This window comes from Neofelis nebulosa, chromosome 18 (assembly GCF_028018385.1).
Source record: "Neofelis nebulosa isolate mNeoNeb1 chromosome 18, mNeoNeb1.pri, whole genome shotgun sequence".
NCBI classification, from domain to species: Eukaryota; Metazoa; Chordata; class Mammalia; order Carnivora; family Felidae; genus Neofelis; species Neofelis nebulosa.
In genome coordinates, this window is record NC_080799.1 from 44,558,633 (window position 1) to 44,582,265 (window position 23,633).

Below are 23,633 nucleotides of genomic sequence, written 5' to 3' on the forward strand. Positions count from 1 at the left end.
ACCCGCCCGTAGGGCAGCCAGAGGGACCCCTGAAAAGGCTCACCCTGGGCGGAGGGGCAGGAGTCCATGGACTCTGACGCCTTGTTTCACGGTGGACCCCAGAACCCAGGGACAAGAAAGCTCCTGGGCAGACAATAAGGTCAAGGCCCAGTGGGGTCGCCCGTCTTAACCGGGCCACCTCTTCTAGAGCTTGGAGAGCCCCCTGCGCCCAAGCAGACCTCCCAAATGTGCTGCTCAGCCAAGCATAAGACTGCGGGCCCCAAGCCCTCAGGAAGGCCCAGGCAGCACCCCCCTTACTCCTCACAGAGAGTCACTCCCCCAGCCCCTCAGCCCTGCACCAGACCCCAGAGGCCCTCTGGCCACGGAGGCTGGGGTGCTGGGCCTTGGGCCTCAGCCCTGGCCCTCCTCCCACCACATTATTAATAGCAGTGACATTTAAAAAGGATGGCCCAGAACCTCAGAATGCAGATTTCAAAGTGAAACCAGCTGAACTTGAGCTCAGCACCTGGTGCTGCCTCCATGCCTCCAGAGACCCCTGCCGACCCCTGCCCATCGCCTGGCCCTGACATTTCCACACTGCCGTCACCGCCGACGTCCTCACAGAGCCCGCCCCAAGCCCAGGGCCGACGTCCCTTTGAGCTTGGAGGAATGGACAGAGCACAGCACGGTTCTGACCGCGGCTGAGGGTCACGGACATTCATCTCAAGTAAGAAGTCGCGTTCTAGCCTGGGCCAAGGGGAGGGCAGGATGCGCTCATTTGAATTGTCCTGGAGTCAAGGGGCAAAGTGTCCCCGGTGCCAGGCCATAGCCAGCTTCCTTGCTCAGCCACCAGCGATGGGCCATTCACTCCCACGCTAGACCTGCCCAGCCCCGTCCCCCGGCCTTCCTAGGGGCTGAACTGTGTCCCCTCCAAATTCCTATGTTGCAGCCCTAATCCCTAGGGCCTCAGAACGTGCCTGCATTTGGAGGCAGGGCATTGTAAAGAGATGACTTACGTAAAATGGGGCCATGCGGGTGGGTCCTCATCCTACCCGACCGGTGTCTTTACAAGAGCGGCTCAGGACGGACACGAACACAGGGACAGCCACGAGAGGACACGGGGACGGGTCAGCCACTGCGCGCAAGAGAGGTCTCAGGAGGAGCAGGCCTGCCACGCCCAGATCGCAGACAAACGTCTGCTGCTGGAGCCACACCATCAGTGGTCACTGGTAGTCATCACAGAAGTGCTGAGCACACAAACACGAGTCCCCAGGCGCTGTCACTTACCTGGGGGAACTTCCCTGTCCCCTTGGCCAGTCCTGGCTCACCCTGCAGCTGACCCCGATGCCCCGGCCCCACCAAGCTCCAGAAATCGTGGTGAAGAGACTTGGGGAGTGGCACTGGGGATCCTGATGCCCAGACAGACGGGACAGTTGGGACAGTTCAGTTTCTGAGCTCTTTGGTCCCGTCTGTCCCGAGGGGTGGGGGAGGGGCCCCAGCAGCAGCCAGGTTCTGCCACGATGGGTGTGGTACAAAGGGCTCCCGGGGACCAAGGAGGACCACCGGGGACCAAGCTCGTCACCACTTCCCAAAAGAAGACCCAGCAGCCCAGGTCGTGCACGGAGAGGCAGGCTCCCTGAGCTGCCCGAGGGCACAGATGGCTGGCCCGCAGCTCCCTACAGACAGGACCCCCCAGACCCAAGCCCCCCGCCAGGCGGGCTGCACGCAGGGTTGGCCTCCAAAAAGCCACCAGGGTAGGCAGGTGGGGACAGGTGCCCCATCGCCCCGCGGGCCAGGCCTGGGTGATCCTGAAATGTCAGTGGCCATCCTCGGCACGACAAGGGAGGGACACGTTCCCACGGGTGATGCCAGCTCCCAGTCAGGCAGCAATGAGAGTTCCGTGCAGCAGCACACGGGACGCCAACAGCCAGGGCAGCGGCGGCACAAATATTTCAAACAGCACGGCGTTGATGTTTCAAGGGCTGAAATCCTTTAAGTCGAGAGCCCCGCTGTGCCGTTAAGCCGGCCGACCTGCAAGAAGTCAAGGCCACCGCACGCAGAGACTGCTGAACGAGACGCACCCACGTGACTGGAGAGGAGGCTCGGGGGGCCAGGGGCCTGGCCACAGGGGCACCACCCCCTTAGAAGGACACCAGGATGTCCCCGAAGCACGGCAGCCCCGGGCCAGCTGCGGACAAGGACCCGGGGGCAGAGCCCAGGCGGCCAGGGGTGGTGATGGCGGGGGAGCTGGTGGGAGACGGGGGCCCAGATGCTGCTGACACAGGTGCGTGTCAGTGGGGCCCGCCGAGCTGATGTGACCGCCTGGGTCTAGTCCTGATGGGTCCCCCACCTGCAGCGCACCATCGGCTTTCCGCCTTGGGAACGCTCCTATACATCCCTCAAAACCCAAAGCGAGGGCCCATCCTCCAGGAAGGAGAGGCCTCCTCGCTGCCTCACTGAGCACCTACTGTGTGTTAGGGACTGCTCCGGGTCCTGGACGCGGGAGGAGACGAGGGCCAGGAGGAGTAGTAAATGCGGTGGGCACAGGCCCACTGGGGGGGAGGGGTCCTCCGGGGCCTCCTCAGGGCACATGGTGCTCACGCCTCACGGAGGAACAATCTCAGGACACCTCTGCACACACAGTAGGAAATCGCACCCTCAGCAGGCTCTAGTCACGTGTGGCTTGGGCTCACATCTGCACACACGGCAGGCTCTCATTCAGCGGACCCCACCTCAGCCGGGGCTGTGGACGCAAGCTTCTGCACACAGCAGGGCTTGACATTCCAGAAGGCACACGTGTCCCCGGTGCCCCGTGACCCAGCCTGCCCCCCCCCCCCCCCCACCAACGCAGCAGACGGCCCGGCCTGCCCACCTGTCCCAGCCGCAGGCCGGCCCTGGGGAGTCTCGCGGCTGAGCTGCGTGCCACTCGGCCCAGCCTGGCTCCCCTCCAGCCGCCCGAGTCAGAACTGACCCCCTAATAACTCGATCCATTATGTCGGAGCAGAGTTCCTGGAAACCAGCAGGAAGGGCAAGGCTTCTGTGAATCATCTGAGCCGTTTCTTTTAAACCAACAATGGGACGCCTCTCCCCTCCCCGTCGGCTGCTGCTGCCCCTTGCCGGGAGGCGGTGGGCGACCCGCTGGGTGGGGGCCGCAAGCAAGGCTGGACCCCAGCAGCCCGAGAGGAACCGGGTCATCCCTTCCAGAGTGCCAGGCCCCACCCCTCCCCCTCTGAGGCCTGGCCGAGCTCCTCCCATCCCGAGGTCAGCCTGCCTGGGGACTCAGGCCGCCCGCCAGTGGCAGTATCTGCATGATGGCACCTGCCCCCCACCCCCCTCCAGGAGACAGATGGTGGAGAAATCAAGGGTGGGCCCCAGGAGTGGGGGCCTGCCGGTGGCTGCAGGGCCCAGAGCGACCCACCCAGACTCATGGGCCCAACAGCCCGCTGCTGGGATGAACAGACGGGCCTGCCCCTGTTCCGGGCGGTGGTCAGGCCCCTGGGAATGCCGTCCACGTTCTCAAGGACGCCCGGGGACCCAGGCATTACGTCCATCCCAGGAGGCGGCGTCTGGGAAGGGGACCACCACTGTTCCAGGCGGGTGGGGGTCCTGATCACCCCCACCCCCATCCCCCGGGGGAGCAGGGCTCCTGACCTAACCCCACAACAGCAGGAAGGAGCCCGGACTCCTCCCTGGAAGCGGGCAGTCGAGACTCACCAAACGGTGCAACGCTCTCTTCCCGCTAAAGCTCCGTGCTGTCACAAAAGAAACGCTATGAGTCCGACTTCAGCCAGGTCACGATCTCGCGGTCCGTGAGTTCGAGCCCCGCGTCAGGCTCTGGGCCGATGGCTCGGAGCCTGGAGCCTGCTTCCGATTCTGTGTCTCCCTCTCTCTCTGCCCCTCCCCCGTTCATGCTCTGTCTCTCTCTGTCCCAAAAATAAAAAAAAAATTTAAAAAAAAAAAAAAAAAAAGTTGAAAAAAAAAAAAATTAAAAAAAAAAAAAGAAACGCTATGTTAACACGTAACGGGTTTTTACCATTCTACACGGATTCCTACGCGAGGACTTTCAGATCTGTTGCTTCTGAATCCGAGGAAAGCGAATAAGGAGACCACGCGCAGCACATAGGCTCCCGGGCCGGTCCACCCGCAGACCCCGCGGTTTGGGGCCTCCCGCTCCGGAGGGTGGCTCTGCTGTTAGCAGTTACCACGCTCCGCAGTATCTGGGCCTGAGTCACCTCGAGCCGAGGGCTCCCACGCGCCAGAGGACATCTTCCAGCGCCCAGCTGGGGGCTCGGGCCCAGCCCCACTGCCTGCTGGGTCCCACTGGTCGCGCTGCCCCCAGGTCCTGAACCCCTGGTCTCTCAGGGACCCTCCCCCTTGACGGTGGCCGGCCCCTCCACAGTGTGAGTTCCGACTGGCCTCCAGGGGCGACCACGCCACCACATGCCTCCGACGTCCACAGGGACAGAAGCTACACGAATGAACGCGTTGCCACACAAAGGGGTCCCCACGCCTCCAAGGAAGGGTGGCCCCGTCCCGCCAAGACCTGCCCAAGGTTGAGCAGGCACCACAGGCCTGGGCCTGAGGGTTCAGGTGGGAACGGGTCCCACCCTTCCCGTGGCAGGCCCTGGCTGTGCTGGGCCCTGAGGCGACCCTTCCCGGGCAGGAGCCCCCACAGCCCGCCCCCACCCCTGCCTCAAGGGCCGGCTGCCGGCAGAGGGCCGCACTGTGTCTCTGTGGCTGTAGGAAGCCAGCACAGAGGAAGCTGGTGCTTTCATAATAAATCCCGTAATTAGGGAATCCCCGAGCTCTGAGGAGCGCGGGCATGTGGTCGCCTGCTGTGCCCACGTCTCCGGGTTCCCGCCGCCAGGCGCATGGCGTGCTGCCCGGGGGAGATGGGCACAGCCCTGTGGGTGGGAGGGGGGCCCGGAGGGCGGGGACCAGCCGGAACCTGGGGATGCCGAGCTCCGGAGGAAACGCAAGGGCCGTTCTTTGCACTCGGACACGGAAGGCACGTTTGGAGGAGGCTCTGACACCCCCTACCCCACTGGCACATTTCTGGAAGTTTCCACGAGGCTGAGGTTCAGCAGCGTGAGGCTTTGCAGTACGGCCGCAGGCTCCACGTGGAGTGGAGGTACCAGGGAGGCTGGACCGAGGTCAGCAGGAGGGCTGAGGGAAGGGCCGTCGTGGGGTCTGGAAAGCTTCAGGCTGGCCAGGGCCGATCCTGGTTTTGGCCTGGCTTTCGCCCCCCACCCCGGGCGCCCCCCCTAGGAAACCGGTGCCCCCCAAACCTCCAGGGCCTCCACCCACAAGAAATGGGGTGCTGTCCAGGAGGCATCCATGAGGAAGAGGCTGCTGGGTGACACGGGGCCCCAGAACACACCACAGGAGAACGGGTGGGCAGGCACCAGTGTGGGTGGAGAGCTCTGGACCATCTGGGGTGAGACCAGGATGGGGTGGCCAGAGCTGGGCTGAGGCCTCTGCACTGGGTAGGGGTGATGGGGGCTGGGGAGGATTTGGGAAGGGGGTGGGGGCTGAGCTGGACCTGGGGACCCGGCCAGCAGGGCCCCACGAGTTGCCTGCGTGGGGCTGCACCGAGGGACCGAGGCAGCTCCTTCCTTCCCCAATCAGTGCACAGCCTGGTGGCCCCAGGGCTTGGTGGTCAGGAGCTGCAAGAACCAGGGCAACTCCCCCTACCCCCGGTGGCTGTGAGGGACCCCCTCAGCCCAGTGCCCTCCCGCTGTTACCACGGGGACGCCCCAAGGCTAGGACACGGCAGTGGCTGGGCACGCCCACACAGGAAACAGGACAGCAAGGTGTCCACCCGCCCTCCCCGCCGGCTCGCCCCAGCCCCGGAGGCCCCAGGGCCCTCTCGCTGCCGAAGCCCCGCCAAGAACCCTCTGCAGAGCATGTGCTGGCAGGGGACACCAGAAGGGGTGCAAACCCGGTTGGCATGGCAACCAGGAAGCCAGCCGGGGCCTCAAGCAGATTGTTGAGCGCCGGGAGAAAAATGTATTTCCTAATTAAAGTCGGAGAGACAACGATGATCCTGGGGCAGCATTGGTGACTTGGAGAGAACTCTGCTCAGGGGAGCGGTTTAGATGCTTTTAATGACCTGGTCCCCGCCCCCTCCCTCCCCGTGTCTCTCTTTTACGGTAAAACTCCAGACAAGACCAGAGACCACAGCAGAGTCGGCCAGGCTGCCAGATTCCTCAAAGCTCCCAGGTCCCACGGGCCCGCCCCCTGCAGCCCTGCTCCTGGGGGGCCAGGCCGCAGACCCCCAAAGGGCCGGAGGGCGTGGGGAGGTGTCCACCCCTCTTGAGGGAGCAGGTGGTGCCTGGCTGTCCACACAGAGATACGTGGGGGGCGGAGGGCTGGCTGGGGGTGCTCGGTCCAGAGGCGAGGTCCCCCCTCCCCATGCCCACCAGGCAGCTGCAGTGCGTTGGAGGCGGGGGGCGCCCTCGGAGGTGGGGGGGTGGGGGGGCACCGTCTCTTCCCGCCCGCCCTCCAGAGCTCTGCAGATAAACAGTCTAAATTAGGAATTAAAACATCCCTTGTTCCCACCAGCCGGCAGGCCGTATTTCAAACGTGCAGGAAACACCCCGGCCGCTGCCTGGAGCCCCAAACTTCCTAACATAATTCTGCAAGATCTCCAAGGCAGAGGGGAGGGGGCTCGATGGGGCACAGCTCAGTCACCTGGGGCCAGGACTATCTGAGCCATGGGGCACAGGCTGGGGTCCTGGGGACACCCCCCCTCCCCGCGCACACTGGAGTCAAGCCACCCTGCCCCGGCCTCCCTTCGGCCCCCAAGAAGAAGGGCAGGGGAGCGCGTGGCCCCACAGCTGGGCTCATCCAGCTGGCCCCCTGGGAGGTGCCTGGGGCACCGGGTGCCCATTGGTGGAGGGCACGGCGCTGGGAACCACCACCCTCCTGACCGCCCGGCTCTCTGCCCAGGAGGAGGCCTGGGTGGGCACGGGGCAAAGACTCCCATGCTCACGCACGGCCTGGGGCTCCCCTGCACTGAGGCTTCCTGCCCCCCCCTGCTCCCAGTGGGACCTGCGGGGGCCCTGCCTGGAAAGGGGCACAGCTCTGGGACAGAGGGAGCTCCGTGACGGAGAACAATCCTCTGACAGCAGAACTTAGGGCCTCACTCCAGAGTTCCAGACGCCTGGCCCTGAGCTGGGGGCCGCCTGCTCCGGCAGGGGTCCGCGGGTGGGCCTGGAGGCAGGCAGGGGAGGGTACTGCGGCTGGTACGGGGGACGCCACCTTCCCGGGGGTGGTCCTGGGAGAGGACCCGGGGCCAAGGCAGAGATGGGGGGAGGCAGCGCGTCAGGAGCTGAGAGGCGGGGTGTGGGGGTGGGCTTCTCTGAGAGCCTCCTGTCCGGCATCTGAGTCTACCCAGGGCACGAGGACCAGGTGACTTCTGGTGCGTCTGCTCCAATCTCTTCACCAACACCCTACGCGGGGCCCCAGTCCCCCCACACCCATCAGTCCCAGCCACAGTTGGCAGTGTGCACACGCCCACAGCAACCGTGAGAGGGACGCGGTCTGACCCACAGGGGCCAGACGCCAGGGTGCATGCCAGGGACCTGGCCCTGAACGCCACCCAGTCGCCTCGGGCTGGTGTGGGGGGGCCACACAGCCCCCGCGAGACACCCATTCTCAGGCCACTCACCGAATGTCTGCTCTGACCCCCCGGCCACAGAGGAGTCACAGCTGCCCAGGACCTACCACCGCCTTTGACGGAAGGCCCACTTAGCAAGTTGAAGCCGACATTCCTTCCAGAAGCAAAACCTGACGGTGCTCAGAAGCAGGACTGAGATCCCAGTGGTGAGAAAACACAGGCTGTACAGACGCCCATGGGGCCCCCCTGCACGCCTGGATGCAGCTGGACAGCAGGGTACAGCTGGCCCACCGATCCTGGTCTGATGTGGGGCCCCGGTGGCCCCAGGCATGAAGCCACCAGGCTGCCAACTCCAGGGAGCCGGCCAGGAGCACGTGGCCACGAGAGGCCCCTGGGGGACCACCCTCTGACCTAATGGCCGACCCTCGGCCCACGGTGTCAACCCAGGGAGGGGACGCCCTGAGGGTGAGGCGGACCGGTGGCGGGGACAGGGAGCCACTCAGGCCTCGTGCCTCTGCTCCCTGCCTGCACCCATCCATCCAGACCCTTCTCCACCACCCAGGACCTCACAGGCCACCAGGTGGCCGTCATTACTGCGTGTGGGATAAGGCACCAGCCTCCTCTCTTCTCAGGACAGAGGTCCCACGGCCTCCTGGTTGGGGCAACGTGAGAGAGTCCAGGCCTCGTGGGACCTGAACAGACCGATGCAACCACGGGCCAAAGAGTTCCAGCAGCGACGTAGACAGCTGAACATGTGACACCTCCCTCCCTTCTCTGCTCCCCACTCCCCAGTGGCCCCCTGACATCAGGAGATCACTCTGCTATCTGCAATTCTCTAGAACCTTCCCCACATCCTCTCTGCTGTCCTGAGCACCCCTGAGCCATCAGCCTTAGGCCTGGACGGAAGCAGCCTGTCAGCTCACCCCAGATGGGTGGGGGGTAGAGGGGTGGGCTCTCCAGGGCCGGAGGCCTCAGCCTGGGCTCATCTCCACAGGCTGCTTGGTGGGTGGGGGCCCCAGGGGCCCCAGGGCTGCCTCCCCCTTCACCCGAGGTCAGTAGGACCCCGCGAGAGGCATGCTCTACAAATGCAAGCCCTGGGCAGGGTCACCCAGAGGCTGGGGCCAGCACGAGACTGTATATTTAGCTGGCAGGGGCCGTGAGAACAAGTGTTGCCCCAGTGAGCCCTATTTTAGGTCCACAGCTTAGCTGCTCACTGCCAGGATATTTCGGAGCGGGGTGTTGCCAGGGGGCCCCAAGGTGGGTAGCAGAAGGTGGACGGGGGATTTGTGTCTGGAGGAGTCCACGTGGGCCAGGAACTACGTGTCAGGAGGGCGTGAGGGAGGCTTGGCCCCACTGGGAACCCTGCCCTGTGCTTCAGGGGGACCAGAGATGGCAGGACCCAGCCAGGGCTGCTGGGCTCTGGAGAGGTGCCTTCCAGAAGTTCCTACGTTGAGATCCTAGCTCCTACGACCTCAGAACGGGATCATGCTGGAAGATGAACCTTCCAACCAGTGATGCAGGTAAAACGAGGCCGCTGGGCAGGGACTCTTGTAACAAGAGGAGACCAAAAGAGACACAGAGGAATGACTACATGACGACAGAGGAAGCAGACGGGCACCAGCCCACCCAGGAGAAGAGTCTCAGGAGCCCGCCCGCCTCCCCTGGACCACGGACTTCTGGTTTCCAGCATCGAGAGACAGTAGATGTCTGTGGTTTAAGAGTCTGGTCTGGGGTTCCCCCATACAGCAGCCCAAGCTGATTAATACAGGGGTCGAGGCTCCAGGTCGCCCCCAAACAAGGCAGCCCCACACAGGAGTTGGGAGACGGTGTACTCAGGAGTCTAAAGGGCCTGGTGCTCCCCAGGAGAAGGCTGAGTGGGATTCAGAGCTCATCCCCAGGGCATGAGGGAACTCTGGGGGGAATCAGGGCCTATAGAACATACTGGGTATTACCCTGATGGACACCTCCATTCCTACCAGAGCCGCCTCCTCCGGGAAGCCCTCCCTACCTACACCATCGCATCTCCTATGGGACACAACCTGGGCAGAGCCGCCTACCTCCCCACGTAGCACCCATTCAGGCAGCCAAAAGGTGTCCCAGAATGACCCGAGAAAGAGCCAAAACCCCAAGTCAGGAGCCTCCCTGTCTGGCTCAGGGTGGCAACATGGTGCCTCCTGGCATGGCTGAGCCCTGGGCAGATGGCCCGACTACCGGGAGCAGAGTCCACCCGCTTCACATGCCTGTGCTGAGACCGCCCCCCCCCCGGACGCCCACTCGAGGGGAAGAGCCAACGAGGGGATCGGGGACACCCACACGGTCACCCATCACAGGGAGCCCCGGGCCTCAGGCTGGCCGTGGCAGCAGGCTCCTGGGGGTGAGGTGCGACCACGGATGGTCACTGTGGGCATTCCTGCCTACCCACCCTTGCCTCGGAGGAGTGTGGTCCACCTCTCAGGATACAGGTGTCCACGCTCCTTCTAGAACGTTCTCCCACCACCAGGTCTGGGGCAGACAGAGGCGTGGGGGCCTATTTCCCACGGCTGAGGGACCACGCGTGTGGCCCCTGGAGGTGGGGGAGGGGGGATGGCAGGTGGCAGGGATGCTCATGGAGATGGGCGTCCGAGGAGGTGGGCCGGGGGCTGACCAGATTCGCTAAGTTGCTTTATGTAACTCGGGCCAGGCCAGGAAACCGGAGCCCGGCTGGGGATTAGTGACAGGCGTCGCCATGGCAACCTGATTAGTGGGAAACACGTCGTGTTTGGGAGTGCAGCTCAGCTCAGCAGAGGTAAAAGGAGCCCCAGAGATTCATTAGCAACAGGGTCCCATGGCAACCGCACCAAGCTCATTAATAATTTTTTCTTATTCCAAATGTGGGTGTTGAAATTCTCCAGAGAGCTGAACGGGAACGGAAGCCGGACGGACACACACACGCACACACGCTGCCCGGCGCCGCCCCGCCCGGGGCTCCACACCAGCACACTCCTCACCCCACCTGTGCGCCCGTCTGTGTGCCAGGACACGGCGCTCGGCACCCGCGTGGGCCCAGTGGCCCTGCCCTGCCTGGGCGGCCCCTCAAAGGGAGACCCAGCTCAGAAGTGTCGTTCTGACCCCGAGTGGGGGTGGGGGGGCTGCCAAGACCACCTCCCAGGGGATGCTCGTCCTTCCCATCAGCAGGAAGGAAGGCGGGGAGGGTCCTGCTTCACCAGGCGTCAGGTGCTCCCCGGCTGCCTCCTCTGGGAGGACCGCCAAAGTTACGGCAGAGCCTCGGGCTCAGAGAGCCCAAGTTTGGTGGGGCAGAAGGTTAGCACGCACGCCCCTGGGACGTCCCCCGGGACACAGCAATTCTGCTCTCGGTTGTGTACCCCGAAGACTGGAAACGGAAACCCGCATACGACCGTGCGATGCCCACAGGCGGAGGCAGCCCCAGGGCCCCCAGGGCTCGCTGTGGTGCGTCCACACAACAGGACAGGGTACGGCCACCGAAGAGAACGAAACCCTGGCAGACGCCACTGTGTGGACCCGCCCAGAGGACGTGACCTCACGGACAGAACAACATGTAAAGGGCCGCACGGCGAGGGATTCTATTTCTGTGAAACGCCCGGAAGAGGCAAATCTGGGGACAGAACGCTGACTGGTGGGGGCTGGGGGAGGGGATGGGGTCTCCTTTTGGGGTGAGGACAAAGTTCCAAAAATGATGGTGATGGCTGCACGGCTCTGCAGAGACAGTAAAAACCAGTGAATTCCGTGCTTCTGCGTGCGAGGTGCGTGAGGTGTAAATTACACGTCGACACGTCTGTGAAGGAACGAGCGTCTGGGCTCCGAACCCGGGAGACCGTGCAGAGACCTGCCCTGAGCCTCAGCTTCTCCCAGGACACAGAACTCGGGTGACGCCGGCGAGGGCCTCCGCACGGCGAACGGGGCGGTTCCCCACCCCTGTCCTTTTGCCCCAGGGTCAGAGGGGACCGGTGCCTGACCCGCAGGGCACACCCACCTGCCGCAGGTGGGAACACGAATGACAACCCAGCACGGGCCCCCACCTCCGTGCTGGCTGTGCGGGGCGGTCTGCCCCTTGGCCCGTCCTGGCACCGTCCCAGAACACCGGCAAGTGCAGGGAACCCCTGCCACTACGCAGCGCGCTGGGTCCGGACAGGGAGACGGAACGCTTATCCTGGGGGCACGCGTCTGGGAGGCGGCTCTGGGGCAGACACATGGGGAGAGTCCTCACCCGGGGCACACCGGCCTGTTCCACGCTCCGGCCGTGCGCCACCGTCCACGCCACAGTGCAGCCCATGACCCGATCAGCAGCCACACACCCAGGGGCTGCTCTGTCACTCTGTCCCACTGAGCAGGCGGGCAACGGCTCCAGCCCCGAAGGGAGATCGCAAACACGGCAGGGACGGGCGGGAGGCCGGTACGTCGCTGGACTCTGGACACCAGGATACCGTGATGCGTAGTGATGGTGGCCCCTGTGCATGCTGAGGGGTCAGCCTGGGCCCCCCCCAAGCCCCCAGGGCCCAGACACCCCTCCTCTCTGCCCCAGGGCCCCGCCCCACCAGGCCTGACCAAGGCTCGGCGCATGCAGGGCCAGACCCCCTCCCCGAGTCCGCCCAGCCTCTGCCTGAAGACTCCCAGGGTCTGTATCCCCCCTCCTTGTTCAAGTGACCCAGATTTCATGGTAGATTAAAAAAAAAAAAAAAAAAAGGCTCTGGAACGTTGAGGAAGAAGCGTCGGGAATGCCCAGTTCTAAAACGAGACCGTAGTCGGCAGATTTCACTTTGTGAGCCTCTGTGCCGCAGGCCCAGCCAGCCAGCTGCGCCCCCCGTGCCACTTCTGACCTCCGATCACGTTCTTCAGACTGTGGCACGTGCCCCCAGCCCCCAAACTACCACAGCTGAGGGGGCTCCCAGGACACTCCCCACCCTCCAGGTGGACCGTTCCCAGGGGGTGGCCCCGTGTCCCTGCCCCAACCCCCCACCTTTGGCGTCCTCCTCACCATAACTCCTGCCGTCCCCCCCACCAGCACCTCAGGTCCCCGCACGGGTGGGCTGTGTGAGGTGTCCTCTGGGTCCTGGAACGGCCCCTGAACCAAATATTCCTGGCCCACACCTGCAGGGCACCCACGGACTCAGAACCTCAGGCGCCCGGCCTGCCATGCCCGAGGGCACATCAAGGGCTCGCCAGACAGGTCCCCCTCTCAACACCATGGGACGCACGGTGCCTCCCTGTGGCCAAGCCAGCACGGCCGCCCTGCCAGTGGCCCGGACTCCGGGCCGTGTCCTAGTCCCCCTCCACGAGGCGCTAATGCAGGCTGACTCATCGGACTGCGGCCGGCTGGCGACCGACCGCTGCAAAGACAAAGGGCCGCACGGCGGGGCGGACGATGGTGCGTGGCCCCCACCTGGCCCAGGGGACGCCCTCTGTGCTTCCAGACACGGGTTCCCATCTCTGTGGCAGGGCAGGGGCTTCAAGAAGCAGTGGGCAGGGCCAGCTGTTCAGTGGACACCCAGGCCGCATATACGCCAGACGCCCCCATCTAGAGGGAACAGCCGGGGCTCTCTGCCCCCCAACCCTGTGCCAGGTCCCTGACCCCACCCCCTGCTCATGGCCACCCCAGCACCCGGAGGCACCCCTCCCCCAGGGGACTGTCCAGATTGTCCTCGGCCGCAGCAGGGCCCGGGTCTCACCTACCTGCCCCCGCCACACAGCCAAGCACTGCCCTGGCACCCCGAACAAGGCCCTGGGAAGCTAGGGGTCCTGTGCCTGAAAGGCAGGGAGCAGCACTGTCCTCACCCATGAAGCGAGGGCTGGGCTCTTGGGGTCGTGGGAGCCCACCCCAAAACGGAGGCAACCTCTTCTCTGGCCACCCCGTGGGCAGGGCCACTCTGTGGCTTCTCAGATGACAATGTGCCAAGGCCCCCCAGAACCCCCACTGCCCCAGAACGAGTCCCCAGCTGGGAATCCGGCCCCGATACCGTCAGCCCCGGCACCACTGTGGCTGTGGGACCTAACTGTACCCCCGGGGATGCACGAGAGCCCCTGAGAACACGGGGTGGGGGGGGACCCTGGCTGAGTGGGGACCTCAGACTCTCGGAGAGTCTCCCTTGTCCTGCGGGGAGAGGCCCGAGCAGCGGAAAGGATGGTCCAGGGCATGTGCTCGACACCACGGAAGACACTCCCTGGGGGAAGCCCCCCCAGGAGCCCCCGAGGACAGGAACACACAGCCACGGCCACTCCCTGCCCGTCCTCACGGTGGGGCCCACAGCAGAAGGGACACCCCAGGCCGGGAGCCCATGCCTGCCTCGCTGCCTCAGATGTCAGGAACACATATTCCATCCACCCCAAATCGCTCAGAATGACTGATTTCACGGTTGGGTTTCCCTCTCCCTGGGTGGCTCCTTGTTGCACAGCCTGACGTGGCACAGGTGACTGTGATTCATCCTAAAAAGGACTCCTTCCCGCTAAGACGTCCCTCACCTCGAGGATCTCCCCCCAGGGGGACCACAGAAGGCAAGCCCGGTGGTGGGGGGGGGGTGCCAGCTGGGGCAGGTGCCCTGGGGACCACGAGGGAGGAGGGGTCCAGGTGCCCCCAGGTTCTGATGTCTGTGGAAGCCCTGGGCAGCCCTGGGCTGCAGACACATCACCCCAACATCTGCCTGCATCTTCCCAGGACCTCCCTCTTGGTTCTGAGGACACAGCCATTGCCCCGGGGCTCCCCCCTCTCCAGATTCACCTCAACCGCAAAAGCCCAACTTGCACAGATATCCATGTTCCGAGCTTCCCCGGAGACGTGAGTTTGGGGGACGCTATTCAAGCCAGCACGGCGGCTCACACGTGCCAGCTAGTGTGGACGCTGCTCACACGTGCCAGCTAGTGTGGACGCTGCGCCCGCCCTCTGCCCACCGTAAGCACACACCCTGCTTGCCCGACTCGAGCACCTGCCCCGGTGCACAGGAGGGGTGCCTCCTCGCCTCGCCCCAACACCGCCGCCCTCGTGTTTGTTTCCCTTCACCCCCTTCACGGTCTCCCTGGGGCCAGCGAGGACCCGTCCCCAGGCCGGAATCAAGGGCAGAGGCCAAAACGCACACACGGCCTGAGGGATGTGCACGCACCCCTTTTACCAACACAGGAATCGCCGTAACAGAGTGGAAAAGGTCAGCTGAAGGCTGGCCACTTGGGCTGCCCCAGAGGCAGTAGGGGTTCAAAGGTCGCCCCCGGGGCACTGAGTGGGTGGGGTGGGTGGCGGCCTCAGGCCTGGGTCCAGCAACACTCGCCATGTGGTTCCACGTCTCCATTCCACGCCCAGCGTTGGAGAGCCTGGGGCGAGGGGTGGGGGGCTGGGGGGGGGGGGGTGCCTCGCTCCTACAGCCACCGCCTGGAGGGTCAGGGGCTGGAGGGGCTGGTCCCTCCGGGCCGGCTTGTCGGGCATCCTCCCGGGGGACGTGCCGTACTCGGCCAGTGGTCCAGACGATGGTCTCAGGGTGGTGTCCCAAGTGGCCCCCACCTCTGATACAATGGTGGGGCCTGGCATCAGAGAGACGCCCACCCCATGCCCCAGGCTCAGAGGCCACCTCCGCCTGGCTGCCTTGGACTCCAAGGACCCGAATCCCGTCCACCCCACTGGCTCTGCTGCCTACTGGGAAACACCCCCGCCTCTCCCTCCTCCGTTAGCGTGTCCCAGACTGCACACCCCGTGTGCAGACGGGGCACGGGATGGAGAGCAAGTCCAGGGTCTTCGAGGCCCTCTCGTCGGTCAGCCGGAGACTGGACTGGGCCCTTCAGCACCCGATCCGGGGCCCCCAGTGAGCCCCACATTATCAATGACCAACAAAGACGATCAGATGTGACACAAAGGGAAACCAAAGGAAGCATGGGGCCACCACCACCTGCACGAAGGGACCATTAACCCCCTTCCTTGGCGGCCAGGGAGAGCCAAGGAATCCTAGAAGGCCCTGGGGCCTTCCTCCAGTGGGGGGACACTGGCTTCAGGCCTGCCCCCTGCAGAGATGCTGTCCCCCCGCCCTTGCGGCCCCCAGGCCAAAGAGGAGCTGAGACACAGGGCTCCTGCCGAAGACCACTGAGGTCCGGTCCAGAGAACAGATGCTGAGCCCTGTCCACCCCGATGTCCCCACTGTGCCCGTACTCTGACTTCCCCTGGACGTCAGCCTCAGCAGCGGGGGAGGGCAAACAGAGTCCAGAACAGAGAGGACAGCGTGACCACACCGGCTTGCTGCCCCTGGCCCGGCGCGTCTTTGTGCCAAGGCCAGGGTCGGGCCCTACCGTGTTCCAGCAGGACGGGCCGTGCGCCCACCGAGGAGAACCAGCGTGCGTGTGCGTGCCCACACAGGCAGGTGCATCGGGAACGTCCACTCCCTCCCTGGCCTAAGCCGTCCAGACGGACGAAGCTGCGGCCTGGCCTGGGTCCATCCGACACGCGTGAGCAGCCGGGCCTGGAGACCACCGGCCGCACCCAAACCTCAGGAGCCCGGGCAGGGGGTTCTGCGGTCCCCTTTCTGCCCTCGGCTTTGGCGAAGAAAGGCCGTGGTGGAGCCCGGGGACTGGGGAGGTCTGCTCTGGGACACGGACCTGGTCCTCACACGCGTCGCAGGCAAGGAAAGGGGCTCGTCCAGGGCCGAAACCCCCCAAGAGCCAGGAGCGGCCCCCAGCCAGAGACGCAGGCGGCTCACAACACAGAGCTTCCTGCTGCTGGCGAGGACACAGGCGGCCCCCCCCTCCTCCGCCTCCCCTCCCCCCGCACGCTCTGACTTCGCACACTCATCAGCTGCCCCGCTGATCACAACCTCACAACCCGGGGCCCTGCCAGCCCGTTCCCCGCGGCAGACGAGGGCGAGGGCTTGGCGGCCCGACTCAGGGAAGCACACCCCCACCTCCCCCGCAAGGCGTGCGTCTGCTCCGTGCGGCCCCGCCCCGGGCAGAACGAGCTGCTACTCACTCGGGGAAGACAGCGCGGCAGAGTGGCCCCCATCTGTCACCCGCGGCAGGCACGGCGCTCTGGGGATGGTGCCCAGACCCGCTGCCAGCTCTCGAGGGCCAGGCTGTCTTCCCCTGCACCCCATCCTGTCTGGGAATCCAAGGCTCCGGATCACCGCGTGGGGCCTTCGCCTGACTGCACTCCCCAGGTCCACTTGCCGGGGAGTCGACCTGGGCCCGCGCAACTCCTGGGTGTCGCCGCGGTGTCAGAATTAACCACCGAGGGAGGAAGGGGGTATCTGGCTCCTCTGAGGCTCCCCCCCCCACCCCCGCCCACTCAAATACCCACTCGCAAGCAGAAAGAAAAAGGACCTTCCTAACTGGGCCTCCCAGGCTGTGCTGCCCCCTTCCAGGGCGGGCTCTGGACACAAACAGGACACCACATTGGACGCCCCGACCTTCACTGCTTGGGGCCCAGCCTGGCTGCCCTGAATCCACCCCTGGGATGCCAGACAGGCTGGCCCATCCCCCGCACTCCTTCACATCCTCACTCTGCACTCGGGAGTCCTGCCAGCAACCCCGGGAGGCCGCTGTCTGGCCTGCCGCACCACCGGCAGGCGCGGGGAGCAACCCTGGACCACCCCGAGGGCTCCACCATGCCAGGGAGGGCGCCCCAAGCCTCCCTCGGCCAGACCACATTTGGGGGGTCCGAATGCGACACCCACACAGTCCAAGGGCTCGGTCTGGGTGCTGGTGCCGGCTACGCCCTCACCTCAGTCCCGCCTCCAGGCCTCTGCCCCCAGGGCGCTCTGTACCTGCTCTTCTCTCCCTACCTCACCACCGTTTCCCCCAGCCCGGTCTCCACACTGCCCCGACCTTGAGAAATAAGCCCCAAGGCCAGCTGGAGGCAGAGCCGTTCCCTGAGACCCAGGCCAGCCCGCCATCCTGCCTGCCATGCCCACAAGGCTTTCCTAGCCTTGGCCTCCTGCCTCTCCTTACCTGGGCCTCCTCGCAAACCCCCAGCAGCTCCAAGCTTCACGGGTACGTTCCACCTGCCTCAGGACCTCTGCTTGTGCCATTGCTCCCCAGCCAAGGACGTTCCTGTCCACGTCCTCCCACCCAAGTCCCTGTCCACTAAGCTTCTAGCGCGCCCCTGACCCCCAGGCCCCAACAGCCTCCACCTGGCCCGCCCACCCCAACGCCTTCACTGAGATCAGTCCAGCCACACTCAGACGCAGAATGGCTAATGGCCACACCTGGTCTCACCGTGACACACGCACCCAGCACTGACTCTGTGCTTCCTGGCCTCCGCCAACGAATGAGGCCACCAGTGAGCTCAACCCACACCAAATGCTGCCCTAGCTCAAAACCCCGTCAGGGCTGAGGTGCGGGCCCTGGACAAGCCTGAAGTCTAGGCCACTGCAGAGAAAACAAGGTCTCGGCCGAAGCCCTTTCTGGGCAGTCCCAGGGCACCAAAAGCAACGGGGACACGGCCTGGTCCCTCGAAGGCGGACAAAACTCAACTCACACTAATTCTCCTTCCGAGGCCTGCCCCCCCTCCAAGGCTGCTTTCCTGTGGGAACCAGAAACCCATAAAAGCCTTCCTTTTCTTTCTCTACCAGCGGCTTCTACCCATCCACACAGCCCAAGCCCACCTCACTTCCTCCGAGAAGCCCTCCTTAGCAACCCACAGAACCCAGGGAGGTGCCACCTTACGGCCCAACTCTCACTTAGGAGAAAAGGGAGCTCAGGTCAGCGTTCAGAGCCCTCCCCCTCAAACCCTCCAGAAGCAGCCACACTAAGAACATGACACCCCCAGCCCTGCCTCTGACGAGTACTCCGAGATCCGCCTCTCCACCGCTGCCCTCTCAGGTCTCGGGGACAACGCCACCTCCCCGTGAAGCCCCCACCGCGATACCCCTGTCTCAGCTGGGGGAGGGCAGGTGTCTCTGCATCTGATCCCCTCCGCCCAGCCCCAGAGAGATGCTCGGCGTGAACGTATGCCCTCGGGACCTCCTTCTTCACGAGCCGTGAGCTTCAGCCTCAGGGCCGCAGGGACCTGGCCTGCAGGCTGGTGACCGTGGGCCTGGGGCAGATACGCTACACCCCGGCCGGCCCAGAGGGGCGAGGCCCCCACACTGTGCACACCATTTCTGTTTTGTGTCCCCTAATTCTACCCGGGCCAGGATGGCCTTCCCATCTGCCCCCCCCCCAGGCGGGTTTAGTGCCTGCCCGAGAGCCCCTCCCGGCCTCTGGGAAGATGCCCGTTCCCCTGGAAGGGCCGGCCTAGGCACACCAAGTCCAGGGAAACAGACACACTGGTGCCAGACGAGGGCCCGAATCCAGGAACAGCGCGCTGGGATGAGAAGGAGCTCGGAAGAGGCACCCCAGGCCTGAATCCCCAGAGCACACGCAGGAAGCCCCGTGTGTGCGTAAGACAAAGTGCTCAGGGGATCACAGCCACGAGCTCAGGAAGGTGCACCTGTCCTGTTCCCGTCAGGTTGGTGGGGACACAGCGGGCTGCGGGACGGAGGGGGGGGCTGCCCCGCGTCAACGCCCCAAGTGTCCTGGCCAGGACACCCACACCCACCATAAGCCCCAGGCACGGGTGGCGGTTTAACAGCCTGAAGCACGGGGTTCACCAGACACCTTCAAAACGCTGGACTTGTCCGGCCTCACGCCCCTGCCAAATGCTGGGACCTGTGAGTCACACAGGGCTCACCCAGCTCTGCCCTCCAGCAGCCGTGTGACCTTGACGCGTCCCTCTGGCTTCTCCGAGCTCTGTGCCGAGGTGTGTTCGGCCCCCGGCCCCTGGAGGTGCACGCCACCCCTGAGCCCCCAAGTGCCTCCTCGACCACAGCCTAGTCCCTCGACACCTTTGCCGGGCTGCAGCTGGCCTCCCCGGGGGCCCCCTTCCCAACCGGTAAGCGTCCCCGGAGGCCCCGCCCGGCCTGGGTGCTGGGACCGCAGCAGCTGCGTCGCGCGTCGCAGGCGCCTCGGAGTCAGGAACCCTGGGGGAGCCCGGGCAGAACATAACCCAGCCACGCGGGCTACAACACACAGATCCCACCCACCTCCCTCTATAAATAAACCTGTGTAGGAGAGACAGCACTTGCCCCAAAAGTTCCAGCACGGTTATATTTTCGAAAAGCAAAGTAAATCAATGAGGGCACGGGCTGCCCCTGCAGGCTCCCTCGCTCTGCGTCGGAGGCCCCCTTAAGGCAAAAACAGACCAGGAGCGGTCGTTTGTGCCGGGGTCATCCACTTAGTGCTCCCAAAAGGTTCGGGGGGCTTAAGGAAGGCCCCTTCCTGCATTCCACTCGCTGACGGGATCCGGGCTCGGCCCGGGCTCCACGGACGTCAGCTGGGATTCTGCCAGCGTCTGGAAAGCGAGAAGCTGCTGCACGGAGTGTGGGTTCCCAGAGCAAACCCAATTACCCCATTTCCCTTTGACTTTGTCCTCTGCAGCGTGAGAGGCTCCCCAGGATGGGGAGGGAAGCAGCCGGAGGCGGCGGAAGTGCCCCGTGGCTACAGGACGCCCCACTGTCCGGCCAGGGCCAGCCCTGCTGACCCAGGGAATCTCAAGTGCTCTGAGCAGCCGTGCTGAGGCCCCGCAGACCCTTGGAGAGAACCGAGCCCCCCCTGTCCAAGCGCGCCAGCTTATTCTGAGTGCCCCCCAGGGCTGACACACGCCCCCAAAACGCGGCCCTGTATCTGCTGGAGGTCAGCGGCCGTCCCCCTGAGACCAAAGGCCGTGACGTGCCCACCCCGCATGACAGATGCAGAATTTGCACAGAGGTAAAATGATCCCAGGATCTGAGCCCCTGACCCCCCCCCCCGCCCAGAGTTGGAGGAGACAGTGAGCTCCCCCGGCTGACAAACCCTCCCCCTCCAGGGTGGTCACGGGGAGCACACACACAAGGACACTAACCCAGCCCTGCCAGTCCCAGCCCCCACGGCCCTCTGGGCTGCAGCCCACCGCACCTTCCCTGAGCCCAATAACACAAACAACCTTGTCAGACACCCTCAGGGACACAGCCTGCCTTGAAGGCCCGGGACACCCAGCACCCCCGGGGTCAGCCTCCAGAGAACACCGCAGCCAGGCACGGGGGCTGTCAGAAGAGACAAAGTGCAGGCCTCGCAGACTCTTTCCCTAGCTGGTCTCTGCACGAGCTTGGAGAAGCCGGACTCCGGTCCCGTCCCAAACCAGGGCCTCGGGGCACAACCCACCACCACACCCACCACTCCAGGCAAAGTGAGGTGACCCGGCCATCTCCAGGTCAGAGTCCCAGAGAGAAGGCCAGGCCGGCTGCTGTGCGGGAAGACAAGCCTGATGTCTGGGGGGGGGTGCCCCCCAAAGGCCATCACGGGTGCAGGACACAGGCAGGCTCTGAAGCCTGCCGCCATGCCTGAGGCCGGCCCTGGGCCTTGGGACCATGATGACCTTCTTGACAACCAGAAGGTAAACTGGACTCAGCCGATGTTTAGATTTCAGAAAAGAGGAGCATGGGTTTTATTACTTTTCTTCCGTACAGATTCTTCTTTCACGTTTAATATTTACACAGTTAAACACACAAGGTAGAAAAAATATACACACACATTGCTCATTTTCACCTCGGTCTCCATTCTGACAGGGAAAGTTTCCAGGCTGGTCCCCACCTCCGTCAGCCTCCTGGCCTCGGCCCTGTCCCCCACTCCACGGACCCTGTCTGCCCAGTGTCTCCCTGTGGAAGGGCAGGAAGGCAGGGCGCCCACAGCCCGGCCACCTGGAAACCACTTCCCACCAGTAAGAGCCAACGTTCAGGATGGACAGGACCCCACTGAGACAGTCCCCAAAGGTCATCTGCTGGGGGGCCACCAGACCAGCTATCTGCATCCCAGAAGTGCCAACCCAACGCCAGTCTAGAACCTTCTCTGCCACTGTGGCCAAGAACAGAAAAGGGGCCCCTTCCCAGGGAAAGCACTAGAAGAAGGGACTCCACAGTGCAGAGCCAGCTGCGTCCCTGCCCCCCACCCCCAGCTGCGCATGACTTAAATCAGCCCCAGCACCGAGTTCAGCCTGGAGAGGCGAGTTCACAACCAACGTCACGGCATCTCTCCCTGGAAAAGGGCCGGCCGCCGCGCACCGCCTCCGGCCCCACCGGTCGATCTCCCGCGACGCTCGCTCGCTCGGAGGCGCAAAGCACAGGCTGGAAACTTTGCTCCCCTTACTCTACTTCCTTCCGGCCTCCCCCTCCCCTTCCCCGACAAGGGTCCCGCCTCTGATGGACATTCTGTCGGCCCCGGGGGCGGCCTTCCCCTCCTGGCCGCCACCCACGGGAGCCCTGGGAGTTCCGACTTCCCGCCCCGCCGACCCCTCTCCTCTCCAAGTCCGTGATGGCCTCGCCGCTTCTCTCCCACCCTCTCCCATCCCGGACGGACTCTGGACCCGGGACACTCCATTCGGGCACGCGGGGACGCCCCTGGTGCCCCCACTCCCGTGCCCTACGCTGCCCGTGCGCCCAGCCCGCTCCGGCCTCGCAGGGGCCACACAGAGGAGGTCCCGCGCTCCGGACCCCACGCCTTGCAGCCCGGCTGCCCTGGAAGGATATGGGTTACAAACCAGCCGGAGACACCAGCTGCGCGGCCGCGTGGTCTGCCCGAGGCAGAAGAAGACGGTGGCCGCCAGCGCCGGGTACGGGACGGGCTGCTCCTCGTCGGCGCCCAGCTCCGCGCCGCGCTCGGCCGCCGGGCTCTCGGGGGGCGACGCGCCGGCCCCGGACCCCGGCTCCGCCTCCCGCCCCGGCGCCCCGGGGCTCGCCGGGGACGCCCCTGTCGCCACCGCCGAGCCCGCGGCCGGAGCGCCCAGGGGCACTCGGACCTCGTCGGCCGCCTGCGCGCCCTCGGTCATGGTGGCAACGGGCAGCACCTGCGGGGTGACAGGCGGTGACCGCGACCCGGGAACGACACTCCTCGCCCGCCTGGGGAACGGCGGAGCTGCGGGAACAGCCGCGGTCGCCGGCATGTCTTTGTCTTCCCTTATTAGAGACAAATGCGCCCCCCGCCCCCGCCCGCCCCCTCCCTCCGGCGAGGGCTGGGCCGCCCCTCCCCCATCGCCGGGGCGGGGGGCCCCAAGGGCGCCCTCGCCGGCTCCGCTAAGTTGAAGAGGGTCCCGCCGCGCAGTGGGGCGCGCGTCCCCCGCCGTGTCTCACCTCGCTCCGGCGGCCGGCGGCGTCCCCGCGGGCATCGCCCGGGCGGCGCGGTCACCGCGGACCCGGCACGGCGCTCGGCCCCGGCTGGAGCGCGCCGCCCCCGGCCCGCGCCCCCGGCCCCGGCCCGCCGGCTTCGGCTCCCGCTCCGGCTGGCCCGGCGGCGACGGCGGCGACCCCGGGGCGGAAGGGGACCGCTGGGCTGACGAGCCGGGGACGCGGGGCGCGGGGCCGGGGGGCGCGGGGCGGGGGCGCGGGGCGGCGAGCAAGCCCGGAGCGTGTCCGCGCGCGGCGCAGGAAACTTCGGAGTGAGCGGCGGAGGGCGGGGGCGGGGCCGGCGCGGGGGCGGGGCCGCAGGGGCGCCGAGAGGGAGGGGCCGCCCCCGCCCCGAGGCACGCGCGCGACCGACCCTCCCCCATCGCGGGGGGCACCCGCCCGTTCCCAGGGGCAGGGAGGGCGGGGCTGGACCCCTCCGCGCCCCCCACCCCCTCTCTGGGCGGGCGGTGCGCCAGGGGGCGCGCGCGGAGAGGCTCGGCGGGGGGCGGGGAGCGGCGCCAACGTGCTCCCCGCCCCCCGCTGCGGGGGCGGCCCGAGCCGCGGAGGCGGGCTCTCCCCTCCCCCTCCCCCTCCCCGCCGCCGCGCACCGCCCCCTACACCCGGGCGAGGCGGGCCGGGGTCGCCGAGGGGGCGGGGCCGGGCGGGCGTGGGCGGCCGCGGCCGTGACTGCTAGGCTGCGTGCCCCTCCCCCTCCGCGTGTGTGTTTTGGGTGTGACCGTGCCCGTGTGATGTGCCGCTGTGTCCGTGGGTGGGATTCTGGGTGCGCCCGCAGCCGCATCTCCCCCAGCACCCGCGCGCGCGCGCGCGCGCGCGCGCGCATACATGAGGCAGTTTCTGCGAACTTGTCCCGTGCCCACCCC

The 23,633-nt window shown here is 65.8% G+C and overlaps 1 protein-coding gene across 3 annotated transcripts in view; it reads right to left on the reverse strand.

Annotated features, from left to right (window-relative positions):
- Nucleotides 1-23,034, reverse strand: part of CACNA1H (calcium voltage-gated channel subunit alpha1 H) — a 61,651-nt gene extending 38,617 nt beyond the window's left edge. The window contains exons 1-2 of one of the 3 annotated variants that reach the window (XM_058711547.1): nt 22,720-23,034; nt 22,120-22,436 (exon numbers count right to left, since the gene is read on the reverse strand). In XM_058711547.1, coding sequence (XP_058567530.1) covers nt 22,120-22,418 — 299 coding nt within the window. In that variant the 5' untranslated portion in view covers nt 22,419-22,436; nt 22,720-23,034. Of the gene's footprint in view, nt 1-22,119; nt 22,573-22,719 lie in introns of those variants that run through there. The other 2 variants (XM_058711545.1, XM_058711546.1) reach the window with 2 other exon arrangements.
- Nucleotides 23,035-23,633: the final 599 nt, after the last annotated feature.